Source organism: Cetorhinus maximus, chromosome 25 (assembly GCF_964194155.1).
Source record: "Cetorhinus maximus chromosome 25, sCetMax3.hap1.1, whole genome shotgun sequence".
In the NCBI taxonomy this organism is placed as follows: Eukaryota; Metazoa; Chordata; class Chondrichthyes; order Lamniformes; family Cetorhinidae; genus Cetorhinus; species Cetorhinus maximus.
The window spans coordinates 20,079,815-20,101,610 of NC_135903.1; the positions used below are offsets into that span (position 1 = coordinate 20,079,815).

Sequence of the window (21,796 nt, forward strand, 5' to 3'; positions counted from 1 at the left end):
AAGGGGCAGGTGTTGCATCTTCTGCGTGGGCATGGGGAGGTGCCATAGATGGGGGTTGAGGAGTAGGGGGTGATGGAGGAGTGGACCAGGGTGTCCCGGAGGGAACGATCCCTACGGAATGGCACCAGGGGGGGTGAAGGGAAGATGTGTTTGGTGGTGGCATCATGCTGGAGTTGGCGGAAATGGCGGAGGATGATCCTTTGAATGCAGAGGCTGGTGGGGTGATAAGTGAGGACAAGGGGAACCCTATCATGTTTCTGGGAGGGAGGAGAAGGCGTGAGGGCGGATGCGCGGGAGATGGGCCGGACACGGTTGAGGGCCCTGTCAACGACCGTGGGTGGAAAACCTCGGTTAAGGAAGAAGGAGGACATGTCAGAGGAACTGTTTTTGAAGTTGGCGTCATCAGAACAGATTCAACGGAGGCGAAGGAACTGAGAGAATGGGATGGAGTCCTTACAGGTGTGTTCACAATGTGGCCAAAGGTTGGTTATTAGCCTGTAAATCCCTCCAATATGCCTATGACAGGTAGTAAGAGTGGGAGAGTCTCCTGGTTGGCCATACATGAAACGGATTGGTGCCCCTCAAGTTATAGGGCAGAATTTTCCGGTCGGCATGCGGGGGAGGGCCCAACACGTCGACACATGAAACGATACGGGATGATGTCGGGCATGCGTCCTGACATCATCGCGTGCAATCACGATATTTTGTTCGATGTGCACATGCCGGAGTCAGCTGCGCGCCCGCCGAAATGTAAACAGCCTATTAAGGCCATTAAGAAATTAATTGACCACTTGTGAATGCTGCCCGTCCAACCTTAAGGTTGGCGGGGGGCAGGCGAGAAGCCCAAGCAGCCTTCACGTTTTTCAGGAAACCTCATCGACGAGCGGGATGAGGTTTCCTGAAGGTTTCATTAAATAAATAAATAAATTTTCATAAATATAAAAACATGTCTCCACTCATGTGACACAGTCACATGAGGGGACATGTTTAAGTACATTTTTAAATCATTTCTTTAATTATTTTAATATACATTCAATCTCCCTGAGGTGCTAGCCCCGAATCTTCCTCCTCCCCCCACCCATACAGGTAGTGCTGAGCGCTACCAGTCACGTATTACGCTGGGCGGGCCTTAATTGGCCCATCCATGTAAAATAGCGGTGCAGAGTCGATCGCGGGCGGCAATCAGCTCTGTGCCCGCCCACTCCCCGCTCCCTCCCAGCCCGCCAGCCATAGGAAAAATCCTGCCAATATCTCTGGTGACCTGTTTCAGGAAAAAACTAGCCATGGAAACAGACATAAGCACGTGTTTTGTCTGCCTTATATGTCACTATGGGAAAGCCTCTCTGCCTCTATTAAGAGTAATACAATTTACAATTGAAATGGATATTTTGATAGAACTGTTTGTACATTGATTTTTCCATTAGTTTAATACCTGATCTGAAAAGTACCTGCTATAAATTGTGGAAGGCTATCTATATGATCATTGTGCTGATGTACACTGTCTTAAACAAGTTTTGCAGAACTAATGTGCATTACTGAACATGTGTACTGTATTCTGATCATGCGGCTATCATATGTAGCCTACACAATTGCAGTGTTGATGGACAGTGTTTTATATGACCTGTGTGGTCAGAGAGTTAATGAATACTACTGGTACAGTCACAGTTCTGATGTACACAACCATAAAAGAATCCCACTTATGAGAATTTCTCTCCAGGTTTTTTTAAGGTGCTTGGTTTTATTTGTAGCAAGAAAGCTGGAAAAAAGTTTGCCTCGAAGTAAACTGTAATGCTTTGTGATTATGACACAGGAACGTCGTCAGAAGAAGAGTCACTCAGAAATAATGGATAAAATCCCAGAAAATACAGAAGCCACTATAGTGCTTGTTGGTAAGTGTGGTCTTTGCTTACAGTGTGTTTTAATGTAGGTAGCAACAAAGAAAATAGTTTGAATTAGAATAAGAATCACAAAATTTTCATGCAGGCTGTCACCTGCCATCGTTCTCGGGGCAGGGTCAATGGAGTCAGTGGTCCTTTGATAAGTTGCGCCATCACACACCAACCAAAATTAGAAATGTTTTAATAATGTGGCAAAATAGTAGCATCATGTGAGACTGATCTGCATGGGTAATATGTAGGCCAGCCTCATGACTGGAGATGGGTGCAATTGCAGTGCACTTCAGATATTTGTTATGCAATTTCTACCAAATCTATTCTTGCCATCACCCTTCCTGCCATTATGGTCCTTTATTTTGAGACCGCACCTTGGTTAATTTGATAGGTCTATCGCTGCAAACAGTTTTCCAGAACTGGAGCTCGTAATCTGGGTTGGACACCCCAGTGAAATACTGAATAAGTGCCACATTGTTTGAGAAGCTATTCCTTGGACAAATGGTTGAGCCAAGGTTCAATCTGTTGGCACTCTTCAAAGGAAAGCAGAGAGTTCTCTGTGTGTTCTGGCCAATATTCAACACTTCGCTAAAACCACCAAAACAAATTATATTGTTATTCATCTCATTGCTATTTGTAGTATGTTGCTAGTGCAAACTAGCTGTTGCATTTGATAACATATAAAAGTTTTTTTTTTACTTTATTCATCTCCTGCTTATGGTCATTTTTCTAAAATGTTGATATCTTTGCAAATTGTCCATGCCCTTGATTCCAGTTCCTTACTTCTAATACTCAAGTCTGCAACATTAAATGTCTTTAATCTTACACTTCAACTTCTTGGGACTTAAGTTACTTTAAGGTATCTCTCTTTACTCTGAACACTGTTATTTCCTCCAGCCTTACTGCCACTAATAGCAATTTGATCATTTATGTTCACCAAGCTGATTTAAAGTGATACAAATGTCATGTTTTGGACCTTCACCCTAGATCACTATTAGTTGATGCTTATTTTCTTCATGCCCCAGACACCACTGGATTCAGACCACAAAAAATTGCAGGAATTTTTAAATGGAAATACTTGCAACAAAAAAAGATATGCCATTAAGGGATTTTTTCTTTTTCTTTTTTTCTTCAAGTTATGATAAGCAGCAGCACAGATAAATGAGGTGACCAATGCTGAGGCTTGAATTTCTGACCTAGCTTGTCACCTAGATTTTGAAATGTATGTGAATGAGATACTGAAAATATTCTAAGAAATCTCAATGCTTTCTCTTTGGCAGGCTGTGTGGAGTCTCTGCGTTCTCCCACTATGGGCTTTGTGCGACTAGAGACAGCTGTTCAGCTGGAATCAATCCTAGAAATTTCCATCCCTATCCGATTTATTTATGTGCTCCTGGGACCCAGCACTTCTAAGATGAATTACCACGAAGTTGGACGTTCAATTTCAACTTTAATGGCAGACAGGGTATGGAAACTTTCTGAAGCTTTGAGACTTTTAGTACATACAATTCACACCTTATTGTTCCAAGCTTATGGAAACCAGCCAAGCATTTCTTACCAAGACTGGAGCTCAATTACTGGCCATAATTTAGCTTCCATTGAAATCAGTGAGTTTGTTGCATTGAGAAGTTTGTAATGTCAGGGTTTGTAATAATGTAATAATACATTTATCTGGGTGAAGGATGATCCTGCGCTAATGAATATTTCTTATCCTAAGTCAGCTTAGGCAGATCAAGTCAGAGTGAGGAACTGTTCTATTCATTGACAGTTTTGGCTGTCGTACAGAGTTAGGTGTTAAATTGTTCTGTATTAACTATAATCGTACAAAATATTAACTGTCAGGTTGACACCTTGTATTCTCTTACTAGTGGTAGTGGTAAATAAGGTAAAGGGGTTAGCAGATTATAATGATGAAGTCAGGTATGGCTACACTACAGTGTGTTACCAATTTGGCACTGGCTGGAATAACTATTAGCTATTAGAATAACTTTAGCTATTAGATCTGCATCTCAAATCAATGGAATTTTGAGTCTCTAAAAGAATCATTTTCCTTTTGATTACCTTGCTACTCACGTTCACATTGGACAAGATTCACTCTGGGTAAGTTTAGCAGTTTCTATAGCAACTTACCAAAGCAGCAGATCCAAAGTAAAGATGGAACACAGGCCCAATATTTAGGGATTCAAGTTATACTTGGATTCATTCAGTTACAACAACTGACAGTGAGTAACTGATTTTCTTTGTGGCTGGCAGAAAATGCCTCCATGTTTAATAGAGATAATCTAACTAACATTATTCAAATGCAACTTCAGGTGTGGTATACTCAAACTGCACACTGTATAACATCTATTTAAAGTATCAATGTTTCAATTTAAAGTTAGTCCTCAGCATTTCTCTAGTCTTGTTCAACTTCTTAGTATCATTAAACACATGGGAAGCTATACTTAATGCAATCATCATCACTGGAAAATCTTTGAGAGAGAGGGAAAGGTTTTCACATAACCTTTGGCATATAATGACATTGCAACATTCATGTGAATCTCTGCGGGCTCCTGGAAATTATCAAACACGTTTGAAAGGAAAATCATAGAATACTGAAGACACACAAACAGTGCAGGGCAAGGCAAATTTATAGTGCCCTAATTCAACTATCAGATCAGCAGTTTCCCAACGGAGGCTAACAGTGAGAATCCTTTGTTACTTGCTTACAGCAAGGCTTAAACCCTTTTACTGAGCAATCCAGATAATAATAAATCATGAGAACTAAAAGGGTTTACAGTTCAAAGGCCTTGTATTATCTTTCAATTGTTCACATTTAAGAGTGCAAAGAGACAGATCATTTTCTTGTTGCAGAAAATCATTGTGAGGTGCTTTAATGACTTCCTGGATCAATTCTCATGTTTCTCCAGACATTCCAAAAAGTCGCATATAAAGCAAAGGACTGCAATGATTTGCTGAATGGTATCAGTGAGTTCCTGGACTGCAGTATTGTCATTCCACCAACAGAGATTCAAGATGAGGCGCTGCTAAGATCTGTGATACCCTTTCAGCATGAAATGTTGATGAAGAGGCAGAAGCAGCAGGAAGACACATTGGCAAAAGGAGATGACACTTCCCAGCTAGGTAGGATAATGTCTCTTTCCATTCATACAATGAGGGTAGTTTGGCAAAAAGAGGGAGTTTTAGTCTCTGCAATGAAACATACCTTGTATATCCGACAAATTTCAGGAACAAAGTAACTTCCAAATTCCCCACAACCACACTTAAAATCCAGGGTGCACCATAGAAATCAGAGAACCCTACAGCATAAAAGGAGACATTTCAGCCCATCGTATCTGTGCCAGCTCTTTGAAAAAGCTATCCAATTCCTCCCTCTCCTTTCCCTTCAACTTTTTCCCCCCTTTTCAAGTTGTACACTCAGTTCCCGCTTGGATGTTGGATGTTGTATCTGCTTCTACCATCCTTTCAGGCAGTGCATTCATAACAATGAACTGTGTAAAAAAAAAATCCTCCTCATCTCCTCTCTGGTTCATATACCAATTATCTTAAATTTGTGTCCTCAAGAATAGAAAGACAGGTTTTTGGAATTACAAATTGCCTTGAGATCATTAGCAACATATCAAATTCAAATGCCATTGTTATACCTGTGAGGCAATTATATTTTGTACAATGTACACAATGACCCTGTTGGCAATGGAAACAGTTTCCCCTCACTTACTCTATCAAAACCCTTAATGATCTTGAACACCTTTATTAAATCACACCTTGATCTTCTCACCTGTAAGAACAGCTTCTCTAGACTCCCCGCATAATTGACGTCCCTTATCCCTGGTAGTATAGTACACCACTATGTAATGTAAATGCATTTTCCAAGATCCCTAGATCACAAGCTATGGGCAAAATTTTGCCATCGGCGTGCGGGGGCAGGCCCGATACGCCGATGCATAAAATGATGCGCGATGACATTGGGTGTGCGTCCTGGCGTCATTGCACATCATTTTGATATTTTATTCAGCGGGTGTGCGCCCAGCAAACTGTCAACGGCCTACTAAGGACATTAAAAAAGTAATTAAACTTGTTAAGAACACTGCTCGTCCAACCTTAAGATTGGCGGGCAGGCGAAAAGCCCAAGCGGCCTTCACATTTTTCATGAAACCTCATCCACGGGCGGGATAAGTTTTCCTGAAGCTTTTATAAAATAAATAAATAAATTTTCCTAACTTCACAAACATGTATCAGTTCATGTGACACTGTCACATGAGGGGACATGTTTAAATAAATTTTATATCTTATCAATTAAAAAGTTTTCCGATCCATTCAATCTCCCTGAGGCAGCCCCATGCCTTAGGGAGATTACTACACTTTTTTATGCGCATGCGAAAGAGCGCTGAGCGCCACTGGCCACGCATTACACTGGGCGGGCCTTAATTGGCCCGACCACGTAAAATGGCACCACACAGCCGATCGCAGGCGGCAATCGGCTCTGCGCCTGCCCCCGCCCACTCCCGCCATAGGAAAAATTCTCCCCTAAGTCATGTACCGTACTTATATAAGCCAAAAATAATTGGAATGCAAGGTGTTTCGCCATTAGGAATTCCTTCTGAAATCAAAAATTTGCACACAATTCTGGACATCTGTTTTTTCCTCCTTTCCAAATCAATAGGTTTGGTTGAATGTTGCTCAAACAGTGAGTGACTCAGAATATCAACAAAGTGATTGTCTGGAATGGATTACAGATCCTGATGAAGTAGATTGAGATCAGCACAGATAAATGGTGTATTTTACAGTGACCAGATGTAAAATGGATTCTGGAGACAGCACTTACATTTTGGATATATTTACATTTTACATTGTCAGGTCACGAGTGAAAATATCCCACACTAGTAGATCAGAAATAAACCAGTAATTGAGAGACCCTAGCTGAATCTGGTTATTTTGTGATGCACAAGGCACCGCAGTTGTGTGGGACAGGCTGAAAGGACCACTGAGTCTTTTCTTGTTTGTCGTTGTTCGTATGCTCTTGTTATGGTGTGGCAGATGATGTGTGCCAGATGGATCAAGTCCACAGGGGAAACCTGATCACACAGTCACGACTGTTTTGCAATTTGTATTTTATTTTGAGATGTGTGCCCCGAATTCAGAAGTCATAAGACTACCATGACTTCAGAGGTTTTTAGAAAACTAAATTAAACATTTATTAACAAAAGAAAAGGTTTGAAGCCCGTACGTAAGTCTACATATTATTACTATAATAACTCCTAAAACCCATAATTAATCTGGCTCCCAGTTGCACCTCCATTAAGGCAACAGTAAAAACAAATAGATTTAAATAGACCCAGACAAAGCAACACAATACCCTGGACAGTCGAATTCAAAGTGAATTTTCTCAGCTTTGTACTCAGCAACTCGATGCACAGAGGCTGGAGGCTTTTCACGCTTTTGTTAGGTCTTAGAATGCCTTCTCCTCTGACACATAGCCTCGTCTCCTTTATACATGTTTCTCCCTTTTTAATGTAAATTCCATTGTTCCGGTATGTCTTTGAACTTTACCTTTCTCATAATACAAATCTTTTCACAGTACTAATTTTATCAGTAACCTTTGGGAAAAATAAACACACTGTTTGGCTTAGCTTCTTCTGGCTAGGCGTAACAACTTACCATCTCTTTGAAATTCAAACTATTCTGGTCTATCTAAAAATGCTAATTTTTCTCACACCTCTAAAACTTCAGCCATGTTTACATAATTAGCATTTAAAACCTAGTTTCTTTTTGATGACTCAAAGCGTCCAGACCAGCTGTCTCCAATTCAATTAAATCCCACACACACACACACAATATCCAAACCCCACTATTAATCTACGTTTACAATAAATCACAATAATATTATGAGAATTATTATATTTTCATGACAGCTCTATATGATTGCATAGTGTTGCAGAACAAATTCCAGTTTTACGTTTGTCTGAGATTGTGACTACTATTTATTCAGTTTGAATAGCAATGCTTTAGCATGTAGCTTTGGCACCCAGGTTGCATGTGGACTTACTAGAGATGTATTGATTACTTTGGCAGTAGGTAATGTGAGCATGACTGGGGTGTTTAATATATATATATTATCAGCTGTTTCCAGGCAGTTTCAGGATTTATACAATAATCCAAAATTAGCACAGGAGATCAAAGCAGCTTTGTGAATGAGGAAATCTCAGTAGAGAACATTCTAGAAATTTTTTTCTAGCAAATAAAGAATTGAGACAAAGCCACAGTTTTATACTATTGTATGAGTGGTGTAGATGAAAGGCAGCAAGAGTTGATGCAGACGGTGAAGACAGTATAAGGGAGTTTGGTGAGCAGACATTGTGGATAACAGATAATGTGGTCATCAGTCAGTGCAGATACCGTACAGCATCAGGTGACATGGGTACTGGGCAGCATGGATATTGCACTATGTAAATAAAATGGGTGGTAGAGAATGTAGAAAGAGTATGAGATGATACGGATTGTGCTCAACCTAAGATGAACAGAAAGCTGTCAGTACAAGGAAATGTGGATAACAGGGTGGTGTGGTTAGCAGTCAGTGACTGTAGCTGCAGATAGCGAGATAGAGTAAGTGGCAATCAGTATTGGAGAGGTGTGTGCAGCAGGTAGTGTGCAATACTACTGAGGAATGAACTATGAAACAAAAAATGTTGCGGCGCCAGGCAGCATGAGGTGATGTAGACAGATTTCAAAATCATATTAAATCTAATCCAGACGGCAAGGGCAGTTACTGAAGAAAAATTCACCCCAAAAGCTCACGAACGCGGTCAATGGGAAGTAGTTTGGTTCTGGAATTGTGTACAACTCTTCTCATGTCAATGTGTCTATCATTGCAGCTGCAAGAGGGACAGCACCAGCTGACATTGATGATCCTCTCAGAAGAACTAGGAAACTATTTGGAGGTTTAATCCGGGATATTAAACGTCGCTATCCCAAATACCTCAGTGACATCAAGGATGCCCTGAATACTCAGTGTCTGGCTGCAATTATTTTCATTTATTTTGCAGCTTTGTCTCCTGCCATCACCTTTGGAGGTCTCCTTGGTATGAAGTTACTATGAGGATTATTTTTCATCCTTTCAAGAATTCAATAAACAAATATACAATCACAGAAGCAAATATACTTTTACTGAAAGTGTTTTAGCTAAAGCATCTGATCATGATATGTTCAACTGATAACTCCTTTAATAATGATTGTTTGAGTAGCTGTACATATCACCCATTCAATAGCTATGTGAATGATGTAGAATGTGTCCTAGGTTTAAACAAAGCAGAGGAGACCAGTGTGTCATCAAATAGTGCTCCAAAGTGTGGAAGGAAGCCCAAAATCTCCTCAAGCAAAGTAGTTTAGCATAGCAGAGTAGAATGCAATATCAAGTATCACTAAAGGTCTCCAAATAGTAAAATAACTGTCTCAGTGCAGAGTGACACAGACTACTCCTAAGTCAGATAACTATGATCTCAAACATGACTGCAAAATGGCCTCATTCTTCTTAGAAGTTTGATTTCATCTTTTTTTGCCAAGCACTTTCCCCTTAACAAGTCCTAACTTTATATAATGTTCAAGTCTGTCAAGGACTCGAATCCGAATCCTGTATCTGTGTAGCTTCATCTAAGGCCCCTCTCACATTCCAGGTCCTGAAAAGGCTTGTTTGATAAGCTATTCTTTCCTTTAACATAGGCCCCAGCCCTTGCTGACTTTTTGGCAAGCTTGACATCATCTAATTATTGCTTCTTGATTTACCAAGCCTTCACTCTACCTTTTTTTTCCATGTTGGTGGTTCCCTGCACAATGAACTTTACCTTGGTTTCTCAATTTAAAAAGCACACAACAGAAACTATCACAGTCTGAAGTGACACATGGAGCCTAACTATATCCACCCAGAGGCACAGACTCTCATGAAGTAGTGTCAACCTTTAGCTTAATTTCTTGAACTGGCGTATTTGGACTTAACTAGTTATTTATTCCAGTTAATTGAGATATGATAAAGGGTGCTAAAATTAGACCTAGCAACTAAAACGTGAATGGGATCAACTTTCTGATTTAAAAAAAATAAGAATTATTTCCCAAACTTTATAATTTGAAATCTGAATAGGATGAATGGAACTCAGTATGACACCTAATGGCAAAGACATTTAATTCAGCTCTGCATAATATTGATCTCAAACACTTATGTTGATTCCTTGCCAGTAAGTCTAACTGTATTTCCATCTTCTCAGTGTGACTGTGCCTAACTACTGTCACTTCTGTTTCCAGAGGAGAAGACACAAGGTTACATGGGTGTTTCTGAGCTGATTGTTTCGACAGCAATTCAAGGAGTTATCTTCTGTCTAATTGGTGCACAGCCCCTCCTTGTATTGGGTTTCTCAGGTCCTCTCTTAGTGTTTGAAGAAGCTTATTATAAGGTAAGTCTCAAAACTATTCTTGTTATAAATTTAGGCCTCAATTTTCCAAAGGTTTGTAAAAATGTTGCAACTATGTTGAACCACGATACCTTGCCACCTGATTGTGCACTGTATAATAATATAGGAAAATAGGAAATAGGTGCAGGAATAGGCCATTTGGCCCATCAAGTCTGCTCACCTTTCAAAAAGCTTGTGGCTGATCATCTACCTCTACCCTATTTTTCCCCATTAGCCCCATATCCCTTGATGTCATTAGTATCCAGAAATCTATCAATTTCTGTCTCACTAATGCTCAGTGTCTGAGCTTTCACAGCCCTGTGGAGTAGAGAATTCCAAAAATTCACCACCCTCTGAGTGAAGAAATTCCTCCTCATCTCAGTCTTAAATGGCCTGTCCTTTATCTGAGACTGTGTCCCCTGGTTCTGGACTCACCAGTCGGGGGAAACATCCTATCTACATCTACCCTGTCGAGCCCTGTAAGGATTTTGTAAGTTTCAATGCATGCTTCCCAATCTTGCACATTAACTATTTACAAACTGACTTAACTGAATAACGTTGATAAAATGCTTTAATAGCTTAACAGTATTAGAAATGTGGATACACAAAATAAAAGTGTTCTCTTTGGCAGTGCAAATAGAATATCCCAGTGTGTTGTGTCTGCACACACAATCCAGGAATGTACGTTTTAGAAGCTCCAACTATTAACATTGAGCTTTGAGCCTTATTCTGAACCACACAATTGCACGCTGTGGATTTGTACACACTTGGAACTCCCGACACGGTGCAATGGATACTGGTTATCTGCCATATAATGTTGCTATATTCACATCAAGCCCTAGCTGTGCAAAGTGATAGTTTAAGTATCACGCCCTCACCATTTGGTTAAATATATAGACAGTTCCAGCCAAGTGTTGTGCACAGCAATACAGTAACTCTTAAACTGTCCAAATGGTACTAATAAGATACAGTTCTTAGACAGTGCCTGTGTTACGCTGAATGATGCTTAAATCACAAAGTTCCTGTGTTAAGAACAATTGTTACTCTAACAATAAATGTATTACTCTGAAATCATAAACTCTAAACTTTTCTTCTAGTTCATTCAAAGGCTTGAAATGGATTACCTAGCTGGCCGGATTTGGATTGGACTCTGGTTGATTATCATCGTCGTCCTTCTCGTTGCCTTCGAAGGCAGCTTCTTAGTTCGGTTTATTTCCCGATTCACGCAAGAAATTTTCTCCATCTTAATCTCCCTCATTTTCATTTATGAAACCTTCAACAAACTGTTCCAGGTACGTATAAGCAAATTCTATGTAAGATGGAGGCTAACTGAGTAAACGAGCCTTGACACTAACAGAATGAGTCAGAGAGGGACAATAACAAAGAGGGAACCTGAGAGAGAACCATTACCAGAGAATAATTGCCTGAGAGCAACACAGAGAGTGAGCTTGCAAGCAACGTTGACAGTCTGTGGGAGAATGACACTGACAGAGTGTGTATTGGTGTGACACTAGCAGAGGCTTCATGAGAGAGACACTAATCAGAAGTACGGGAGGAACTCTGTCAGAGAGTATGTGTACTGGATTGATGGTTCTGTTAGAGTCCGAACATACTTTTGTCGCAGACATGAGGCTGTATCTAAAGGAAAGACCAGCCGTGGGCAGCAGATTAGATATATTTTTGAATTCTTACTTTTGATATTAATAAAACTAGCTATAGCTTATGTGGCAGCTTTATCACAGTGAAATATTCCAAGCTGGTTTTCAGAGAGAAATGATCAGGAGAGTGGGAGATGGCTCAGGTGGGTGAACCTACTTAAGAATGATGTATGATGCTGTGAGGATCTGAAATCATACCTGGCTTGTGATCGTTGTACAGTGATAGCAGTAAGGAACTGGAGTTGAGCAATTTTAAAATTAATAAATGCATTAAGAATAAAAATATGAGCAAACAAGAATGAAGATGATGATAATTGAAAAGTACTGAGTAGTTTATCTTTTTTCATTGTTAATAAGTATTAATAATGTTAATAAAATATTTAGGGGTGATTTTAACCTTGCCTGTATGGCAGTAACTGGGTAGATAAACAGTGAGAACTGCCCATGTCAATTCACCTGGCAATGCCCCCACCAATCGCACAGACTATGATTTTAACCTGCTCTTCTGATGTTCCCTGGAAAACGATGAGGTTCTGCTTCAAGTTTTTACAGTTAAGCTTCAATGACATCATCAAGGCCCAACCTTTATTTTAAGTTTGGCTTTCTTGCTGGGCTAACCTGGTGGGAAGAAGGGCTGGGAAGGAAAGAGGTTCTAAAAAGTACATCAGCCTCCTTCTTCAGATACCATGCCCGAAGAGGGCTTGGTGACCATGGACTTCCATTGGATTGGTCCATGATTATGCTTGGCAAAGTACTGCAGTGGCTTGCCATTGCCTTCTGCAGTATGGGTGACCAGGAAGCTTTCCCACTCTTACTACCTACCATCAGATATATTGGAAAGATTTACAGATTGATAATCAACCTATTTGGCCACATTATGAATGCACTTTCCACAGCCATCAAGTCTCAGAGTGGGACTTGAACTTGGAGCTTCTGGCCTAGAAGTAGGGTCACTACCATTGCATCACAAGACCTCCCTTACAAACTACATAATTTCACTTTATATTACTTTCCTTGTGAGGCCAGTTGTGGGTTCCCACTGATTTTGGGCCAGGAAAATGCAGATGAGGTTAAAATCTCCCAGAACTCACATTTCCATGGTTATGATAGTTTGTCACCCTCCTCTGCCCCATCCATCTAATTCCTACCCCACATTAAAAGTGGGACTTAGGCCAGGATATTGAGGTCAGCGAGCGGGGGGGCGGGGCCCGCTCGCCGATGCGTAAAATGTCACGGAATGACGTCGAGCGGAATTCCCAACGTCACCCCGCATCATTTCAATTTTCAGGTCGGCAGGGGCACAGCCGAATCAGCTGTGTGCCCGCCGAACTGTCAACGGCCTATTGAGGCCATTTAAAAACTAATTCAAGTCATTAATGGACCTGCCCATCCAACCTTAAGGTTGGCGGCCAGACCGGGAGCCCTGGCGGGCTTCAGAAAAAGCATGAAACCTCTTCCACGGGCGGGGTGAGGTTTCATGAGGGTTTTTAAAAATTTAATAAAAGATTGATTAAAAGTGATGGACGTGTCCCAATGCATGTGACAGTGTCACATGAGGAGACATGTCAGAGAAATTTTATTTTTGTACATTGACCATTTTTAAATTTGGCGCCAATCTCCCTAAGGCAGCACTTAGTGTCAGGGGGATGAGTGCGCTCTTTCGCACGCATGCATGAAAGAGCGCACTCTTGGCTGAGGGAATCTCCCCCCCCGTCCGCACAGGGAGTGCATAGCGCTTCCTGGTGGACGTCACGCTGGGCGGGTCTTAATTGGCCCGCCCATGTAAAATGGCGGCGTGCCCACGATCGGGGGTGTCGATCGAAGGCGCGCCTGCATGCACCCGCTCCCGCACATCCCCCCTGACGGGGGAAAATTCACATTTTTCATCTTTTCAAATGGATTGGCCATTAGAAATATCACAGAAGAAGTTTGATAATAGAACTGTTTGTTCAGTCTTTTCTCTTTCACGGATGCACCTGTCCTGCAGTCTTGTTCTACATGGAATGTAGAATTGGTGAGTAGGCCATATGGGAATTATAGAATATTCCAATTAATATTCGCTTTTGATTGCCTCTGTTAATGTCAGCAAAGGGTCACGGTTGAAGAGTTGCAACGGTAAGTTGCAATGCTTATCAGCATTCTCCCCGATGACCGGCTCACACATTCTCTTCCTCAAAGATTGGTCAGAAGAATTGTTGAAAAGCTGTCATATTTTCCATTCAGAAAAGAATAAAACACATTTAATGGAAAAAAAAATGTTTTCTTCACTCATGTTGTGTTTTTTAAACAGATTTTTAAGGCACACCCCTTGCTTGGTACTTACAATCAAACAGTGAATGGCACAATCTCAAACGATCCGCAGCATCCACAGCCCAACACTGCTCTGCTGTCCCTTGTTCTCAAGTTCGGAACCTTTCTTATTGCCTTTTCCTTAAGAAAATTGAAAACAAGTCAATTCTTTCCAGGAACTGTAAGTAACGCTGCTAAAAGTTAACTTTTCACAACTTCACCAGAATATAAATTTCTGAAGAAAATGCTTACTGTCAATTCCATTTACATGGTCAAGGTCTGTCTGAACAATCAGATAAACTAGACAAATCGTGTCTTCCCAAATGAAGCATATTAAAATACATACAAAAATTATAATTTTGACCAGACAAATCTTTTACATAGGTGACTATCTTTGCTACATCACATGCAACTAATTGCCACCAGGCTTCCGGACCTGACTAATCTCTTAAGGCAATGTCACCCAACTCAAATCTTCAGACCTCTCACATAAACTCAATTCTTCAAACCCAATGGACCCTTCAGGTTTTGCTGAGCCAGCCTAACTCTCCAAACCAGACCAGACTCTCTAAATCTTCCTGATCTAGTCAATTTTTCAGGCCTCCCCAATTCAGTCTGACTCTCCAAGCCTCTCTGACCTAACTCAGACTGTTTCTTCAGGCTCCTGCACCTATTGAATTAGACAGTGCACATTTTATTAGTATCACATATTTCTAGTCAGTCAGACACGATTTGTATAATACCCATACAGGACAGAAAGAAAGAAAGAGAGAACTGTAAACTCCCACAAACTGCAATGCGGTAATGACAAGATAATCTGTTTTTGTGATATTGATTGAGGGATATACTTTGGCCAGGACACCTGAGTAACTCACCCGTTCTTCTTCAAAATAGGATCTTTTACATCCTCCTGAGCAGACAGATGGAGCCACAGTTTAGCATGTCATCCAAAAGATAACATCTCTAATAGTGCAGCACTCCCTCAGTATCAGCCTTGATTTTTATGCTCAAGGCCTGTAGTGGGATTTGAACTCAAAAGCACCTAATGATTCAAAGTGAGAGTGCTACCAACTGAGCCATGGCTGACACTCAAATCAAATGCTTGTCTATGTACATTATAGTTTCAGTGAGGATTGGTAGCAATTGCATTTTATGAATGTTTTGTATCCTCTCAGTCATGGATTTGACTCATTAAGTAGTGGATGAACCATGTGCCCCAGTAGCAGGTCAGGAAATTCTGTCACATGGTAAATCTACCTTACAATGAATTAAGACCTGTCTCATTCTGTAACCACTACCCTTCCCCACCCCCACCCCACCCGCTTTTGTAATATGCCTTTAAGGGATATCAGCACGACATTACTAGAAGGGAAGTGTGTCATGTGATTGAGTCTTAGTTTCACTTTTGCTTTGAGCTGATGTCTTCAAGGCTTTTCTTCATAGTCACCAACTGTGTTTTCAACACTCTCTGATGTTGTAACTTCAATGTGGTCTGACAAAAACATCGAGGGTCTTCTCATGCCATGCAGCATGATCTAAGGCTGTTCACCATGTTGTAACTGAACTAAATCTTGCTGCAAGGCTGTTTGACCATCACTGATCACAATGTCCTAATATTTTAATTATAAAGGCACCAATCACTCATAGGGAATTGAGTAAACAGTTGTGGGTTAATTTATTAAGACTAGGCACATGAGAACAGTTATACATAGGTATGAAGCTTGAAGACATTAGAGCTGTGTGTGTGTGCTCTGCTCAAAGCAAAAGTGAAACTAAGACTTTTTTTATCATGGGATGTGGGCTTCCCTAGCTGGGCCAGCATTTATTGTCCATCCCTAATTGCCCTTGAGAAGGTGGTGGTGAGCTGCCCTCTTGAACCACTGCAGTCCATGTGGTGGAGGTACACCCACAGTGCTGTTAAGAGGAAAGTTCCAGGATTTTGACCCAGCGACAGTGAAGGAACAGCGATATATTTCCAAGTCAAGATGGTGAATGACTTGGAGGGGAGCTTCCAGATGGCGGTGTTCCCATCTATCTGCTGCCCTTGTCCTTCTAGATGGTAGTGGTCGTGGGTTTGGAAGGTGCTGTTGAAGGACCCTTGGTTGAATTTCTGCAGCGCATCTTGTAGATGGTACATGCTGCTGCTACTATGCGTCGGTAGTGGAGGGAGTGAATGTTTGTGGATGTGGTGCCAATCAAGCGGGCTGCTTTGTCTTGGATGGTGTCAAGCTTCTTAAGTGTTGTGGCAGCTGCACTCATCCAGGCAGTGGGGAATATTCCATCACAGACCTGACTTGTGCCTTGTACTTTCTGGACAGGCTTTGGGGAGTCAGGAGGTGAGTTACTCGTCGCACGATTCCTAGCCTCTGACCTGCTCTTGTAGCCACAGTATTTATATGGTAGTCCAGTTCAGCTTCTGGATCACATGACACACTTCCCTTCTAGTGGTATCGTGTTGATACCCCTTAAAGGCATATCACAATAACTACCACCATTACACCCTCTGCAACAGCACATCATGAACTCTAACTACTCAGTAAGCATCCCCCCATAACAACACATAGAGAAAACTTTCAGCGAGGAATCTCCCACTCATAGTGAAAGTGGTGTTATTGTTCCATCTAGATAACTGCATGCTTAGCTGGACTTCTGATCATTTGTAGTGAGACTTATGGTGAAAGTTTCCCTCTTTCCTCCTTTTAGATCCGTCGTGTGATTGGCGACTTTGGCGTTCCCATTGCCATCCTTGTCATGGTGCTGGTAGATTTCTTCATTAAAGACACCTACACGCAGGTCAGTGGGTCAATCACTAATCACTATCTGGTCAATAATGACTCTTCGTTGGTGGGGCAGGTAAAAAGATTTCTCTAGCATCAAATTAGCTCCCAGATGACATGTCTGGCAGTGGGAGATTGAAACTGAACTAGCCTCTGTGGCAAGCTCACTAATCCACTTCCAGATGACAGGCAGGTCCGCAGTGCTCCATGCTGTTATTGGTGAGTGGCCAGGTATACTGGCTTATTAATGCAGTTGGGAAGGGTATGTTTACGACAATTATCCTTCCACTGGACTAAATATCTTCAAATATGATTGCTCCAAATAGAAAATTATCCCAGCTGAACCAACAGGTGCTCATTCTCCATGATGGGAATAAAAACTGAAAACGCTGGAAATGCTCAGCTGGTTTAGCATTTAGCATCTGTAGAGTGAGAAACAGAATTAATGTGCGGGATTTTCCAGTCCAGCCCAGCATGGGAATCGTCGTGGGCGGGAGGGAAAATTTGATGAACCAGCAAATGGTCCGTTGACTTTGGGCAGGAATTTCCGATCTTGAGGTAGGCGGGACCGGAAAATCCCACCCAATGTTTCAGGTCAACGAACTTAACGTCGGAGCTGGAAAAAGTGTTTAAGCAAGTACAGGGGCAGGGAATGTGGGGTGATGGGGGATGAGTATGCGACAGGGTGGACGGTACTTTACACCTTTCCAGACTTAACACTGAGTTCACCTATTTCAGATCATAACCTCTGCCCCCCCGTTTCTTTAGTTTTTGTACGGCAGCTGTTGCTGACAATTCTGCTTTGCCCATTGAAATCTCCCCTAGATCCTATATTTTGACTAGAATCAACACGCAGTAGACACGGTCACGAAATGGGCCGCGCTGATATCGGGAAGGCGTGTTGACATCATTGCGCCGCCTTGTGATATTTTGGTTGGCGGGCGCGCGCGGAAGTCGGAACACCGACGGTTAAAGGGCCAATCCAGCCCACTAAAAGAGCAGTTGTCAGCGATTTTGAGTGGCCCGTGCGCTTTTACGCGAGGCACATGGGCCACTCAGCCAGGCGGCCTTCATGTTTTTCATGCATTTGATATCTAGGGTGGGATAAAAGGCCCACAGGATGTTTTTGATAGGGTGAGGAGTTAGGAGTTTTGCTGTTAGTTGTTTGGCGTTGGTTTAAAGATCGTTCCAGGCACTTTTTTTGGTGTTTTAGAGAACTCTCTGATTTTTCAGCGTTTGCAGAGGCTTTCTGCCCAGAGGCAACCTTCTGTGCAGAAACCTGCGCAACCGGCTGTACAGAAATGAGGATTGTGTATGCTACTGGAGGGACCTCCCCTTCTGAGAAGGAGAGGGCCAGGAGGGAGAGGAGGCCAGTTGCCCACAGCACCATCTCGGAGTTGGACCTATGGACTGGGAGGTGCACAGGAGGTTCAAGGCAAAAGATTCTAGAGAAGACACCATTACCCAGCAGGCAGAGTGTACAGGCAGCGAGCATGCTTTCTGGGCATGTCTGAGGTTCAGTGTCGGAGAAGGCTCTGCTTCTTCAGGGACACTGTTACTTCTATATGCGAAATGATCGGCCCCGAAATTGCCTCCAGCTGTGCAGGTGGCCACCCTATGACAGTGGCCCTGAAGGTGACGGTTGCCCTGAACATTTATGCCTCAGGTTCGTACCAGGGGTCAGTGGGGGAATAATGTGATGTCTCCCAATCAGCTGCCCACAGCTGCATCAAGCTGGTCACTGATGCACTGTTCTAAATGGACAGCACCTTCATTAACGTCAGGACCAATGAGGCTAGCCAGGCAGAGTGAACCAGAGGCTTTTCTGCAATGGCAGGATTTCTGCACAATCATGGAGCCATTGACTGCACGCATGTTCCCATAAAGACGCCAGTGAGGGAACTGGGTGCCTTTGTAAATAGAAAGGACTTCCACTCTCTCAACGTCCAGGTTGTGTGTGACCACAAAAGCCAGGCACTACAGATCTGTGCCAGGTATCCTGGAAGCTGCCATGATGCCTCCATTCTGCACCATTCTCAGGTGCCAAGGCTGTTCATTGCTCCAGCACGCTTGGGTAGCTGGCTCTAGGATACAAAGGCTATCTGCTGAAAAGGTGGCTAATGATGCCACTGAGGCACCCAAGGACTGCAGTCGAGGAGAAGCTACAAATGCCTCCACAAGAGCAATAATTGAGAAGACCATAGGCCTACTCACGATGAGGTTTCGCTGCCCAGACCACTCACATAGATCACTGCAATATCCTCCTGAGCGTGTCTCCCCCTTATTGTTGTTGTCTGCTGCGCACTGCACAACCTTGCTCTGTGAAGTGGGGACCCATTGGAGGATGAAGACAGTGATCCTGTTCCATAGGCCGCAGAGCACGATTCAAGTGCTGAGCCTGAGGAGGAGCCTGAAGAGCCCCGCGTGTTGAGCAGGATCCAGATGTGGGGATGCTTATGGGGGGCAGGGAGACCAGGGAGACATTGATTCAGAGGGCTTTCCGTTAGGAATCCAAAACAAGGAGTCAAGGTGATGGCAAGGGAAATGCCACCTTGCTGGTCGTTGCTGATCAGGCACTCCTGTCACCCTCCACTCATCTCCCAACCTCTGCAGCCCTTTAAATGTGTGACTCACAACTCCCAACCCTCTTCCAAAACAATTGCATGAAGCACACTAAGGCCATTGAATATTATGTAACATTTTAATAATGAAGGCAAAGATATATGTGCACAATTACACATGGGCCAAGGAGGAATTAATCACCAGTGAGACCCCTTATGTGATCAACGTGACTTAAATTTCCATTTGCGAGTACTACATCTTGGTATTTCCCCCTCGCTGGCAGCTGGATTAGAGACAGGCTGCTGGCTCTGATGCCCTGTCGGCCTTGATGACGTTGGCAGCCGTCCTCTGGTTACCAGAGCCTGTGCAGGCCTTGTCTGGGTGGGTGATTCCAGTGTCATGGCTGGGCACTCCTCAGTTGTCATGGTCTCCTCAGATGCAACAATCACTGGCAGAGGGGCGGAAGAGTTGCTGACATCGTCAGGAGTGCCCTGAGAGGAGCCCCCAGATGTGAGCTTCAGGTCATCCGCCAACATGAGGTTGGTTTGAACTTCCCTGCTCCCCATAGATGGAGGGGCATCTAGCAGAGTCATGAGGTGCCTCATCCATCTCTCACATTGGCAGTGATCTGCTGAGTCACTGCCAGTGTGTGGGCTTGCAGGTCTGAACGCAACTCCGGAAAGCCCCGATTGAGTTCCTGGAGCTGCCTCTCCATGAGATTTGCCACTGTCTCTATGGAGGAACCTGTGCGCTCAGAGCTCTGGGCCATCGCAGTGCTCACACTCCGCATTGATTCCTCCAACACTTCTGAATAGACAAACAACAGAGATAAGTGAATTTCATGTGTCAGTCCTACAACCACTGCCCTACATCTCCCATACCCTCCCCCAATCTCCTCCCTGTCCGCTGCACCATGAAATGATTCCAGCTGATATTACTACTGGACAATTCAAATCCCTGGGTGGCATCTGGCTTGATAGATCCTAACTTTTATTTTTTGTTTAGAAACTTGGAGGGCAGCTACTGAACAGAGTCACAGAGTCCGCTGATGTACTTTTAATAAAAGAATAAAACATTTATTAAAAAAGAAAAAGATGAACTATATTACACTCCTCCTTCAACCACAACCATACCTTTACAGATATATACAGATTTGTAAGGATAACACAAGTTACAATATCTATCTTATACTCTAATGTTCATAGTAAGTATACAGACGGTGTAAACCAATAGTCGAACTGTGGCCAGACACACCACACTCCAAGATCAAGTGACAAATGCCACTCCAAACAGGTGCTATGGATCTCTCATCAACCACTCCCACCTCTAGACGCTTGTCACACCATGAGCCAACCGGTCTCATGGAACTCCATCTTTCTCTCCAAACTCAATGCTCAAAGAATTCGCTTTGGAATCTTCTCCCAAACAACGCTTTCACTTGGTCATCTTCCACAAGGATCCACCTCCAATGTTTCAATCTCTCCTATGTTCCTTCCCCCTGGATTGCCATGTACATTCAAGCATCGCTTTCAGCACACTCTCTCTCAGATACTCAGCCTGCCAACAGAATATTGCTGCTTCAAAGGCCCTTAGAAAGGAATCACCAACCTTTGGCTATCTTCTCACAAGCCCACTTTGCCTGGATTCTGCTGCCCACAACTTTCTCTCTCTCGGAACCTTCTCCTCTGCTCTTTACTTTAACTGTTCCAGATTCCTGTCCTTGTTCTTTGACTTAACTTAAAGGTCTTTTTGGGACCTCTCTCCTTTTCCTTTAGGACCTGCTCCCTGCAGTTCCCTCCCCGAGTAGATTGCTGACAACTTGGTATCTCCCTTGAGATCCAGAACTCAATCATTCACCGTTACTTTAACTTTAGAGCTTTAACTCATCTAAGAAATAGAAATACTCATACTCTGCTAGTATGTCCAGCTAGAGAAAGGCTTAAACTGCTCCCTTCACCTTAGAGCATAATCACCAACTGCACTCAAACTGCTTCCTGTTTCTCTGTCTCTGTGGGCCCCTTATTCCTGGGCAACAGCACAGTTTTCCCTACTTTATTTTAACTTCCCCAAACCAGTTGAAGGGTTGTAAAAACTCATTTAAATGTAGGTATACAGACAAACCCACAGACTTGCAGACACCATTCTAAATTGACCAAAACCCAGGTTTCCCCACTTTTACTTAC

The 21,796-nt window shown here is 42.7% G+C and overlaps 1 protein-coding gene across 1 annotated transcript in view; it reads left to right on the top strand.

Moving 5' to 3' along the window:
* Positions 1 to 21,796, top strand: part of LOC144667951 (band 3 anion transport protein-like) — a 77,538-nt gene that overhangs the window by 42,403 nt on the left and 13,339 nt on the right. The window contains exons 11-18 of the mRNA XM_078529590.1: positions 1,811 to 1,889; positions 3,170 to 3,354; positions 4,799 to 5,012; positions 8,762 to 8,968; positions 10,182 to 10,330; positions 11,425 to 11,619; positions 14,276 to 14,455; positions 16,978 to 17,067. Of these exons, the coding sequence (XP_078385716.1) occupies positions 1,811 to 1,889; positions 3,170 to 3,354; positions 4,799 to 5,012; positions 8,762 to 8,968; positions 10,182 to 10,330; positions 11,425 to 11,619; positions 14,276 to 14,455; positions 16,978 to 17,067 (1,299 nt within the window). The remainder of the gene's footprint in view (positions 1 to 1,810; positions 1,890 to 3,169; positions 3,355 to 4,798; positions 5,013 to 8,761; positions 8,969 to 10,181; positions 10,331 to 11,424; positions 11,620 to 14,275; positions 14,456 to 16,977; positions 17,068 to 21,796) is intronic.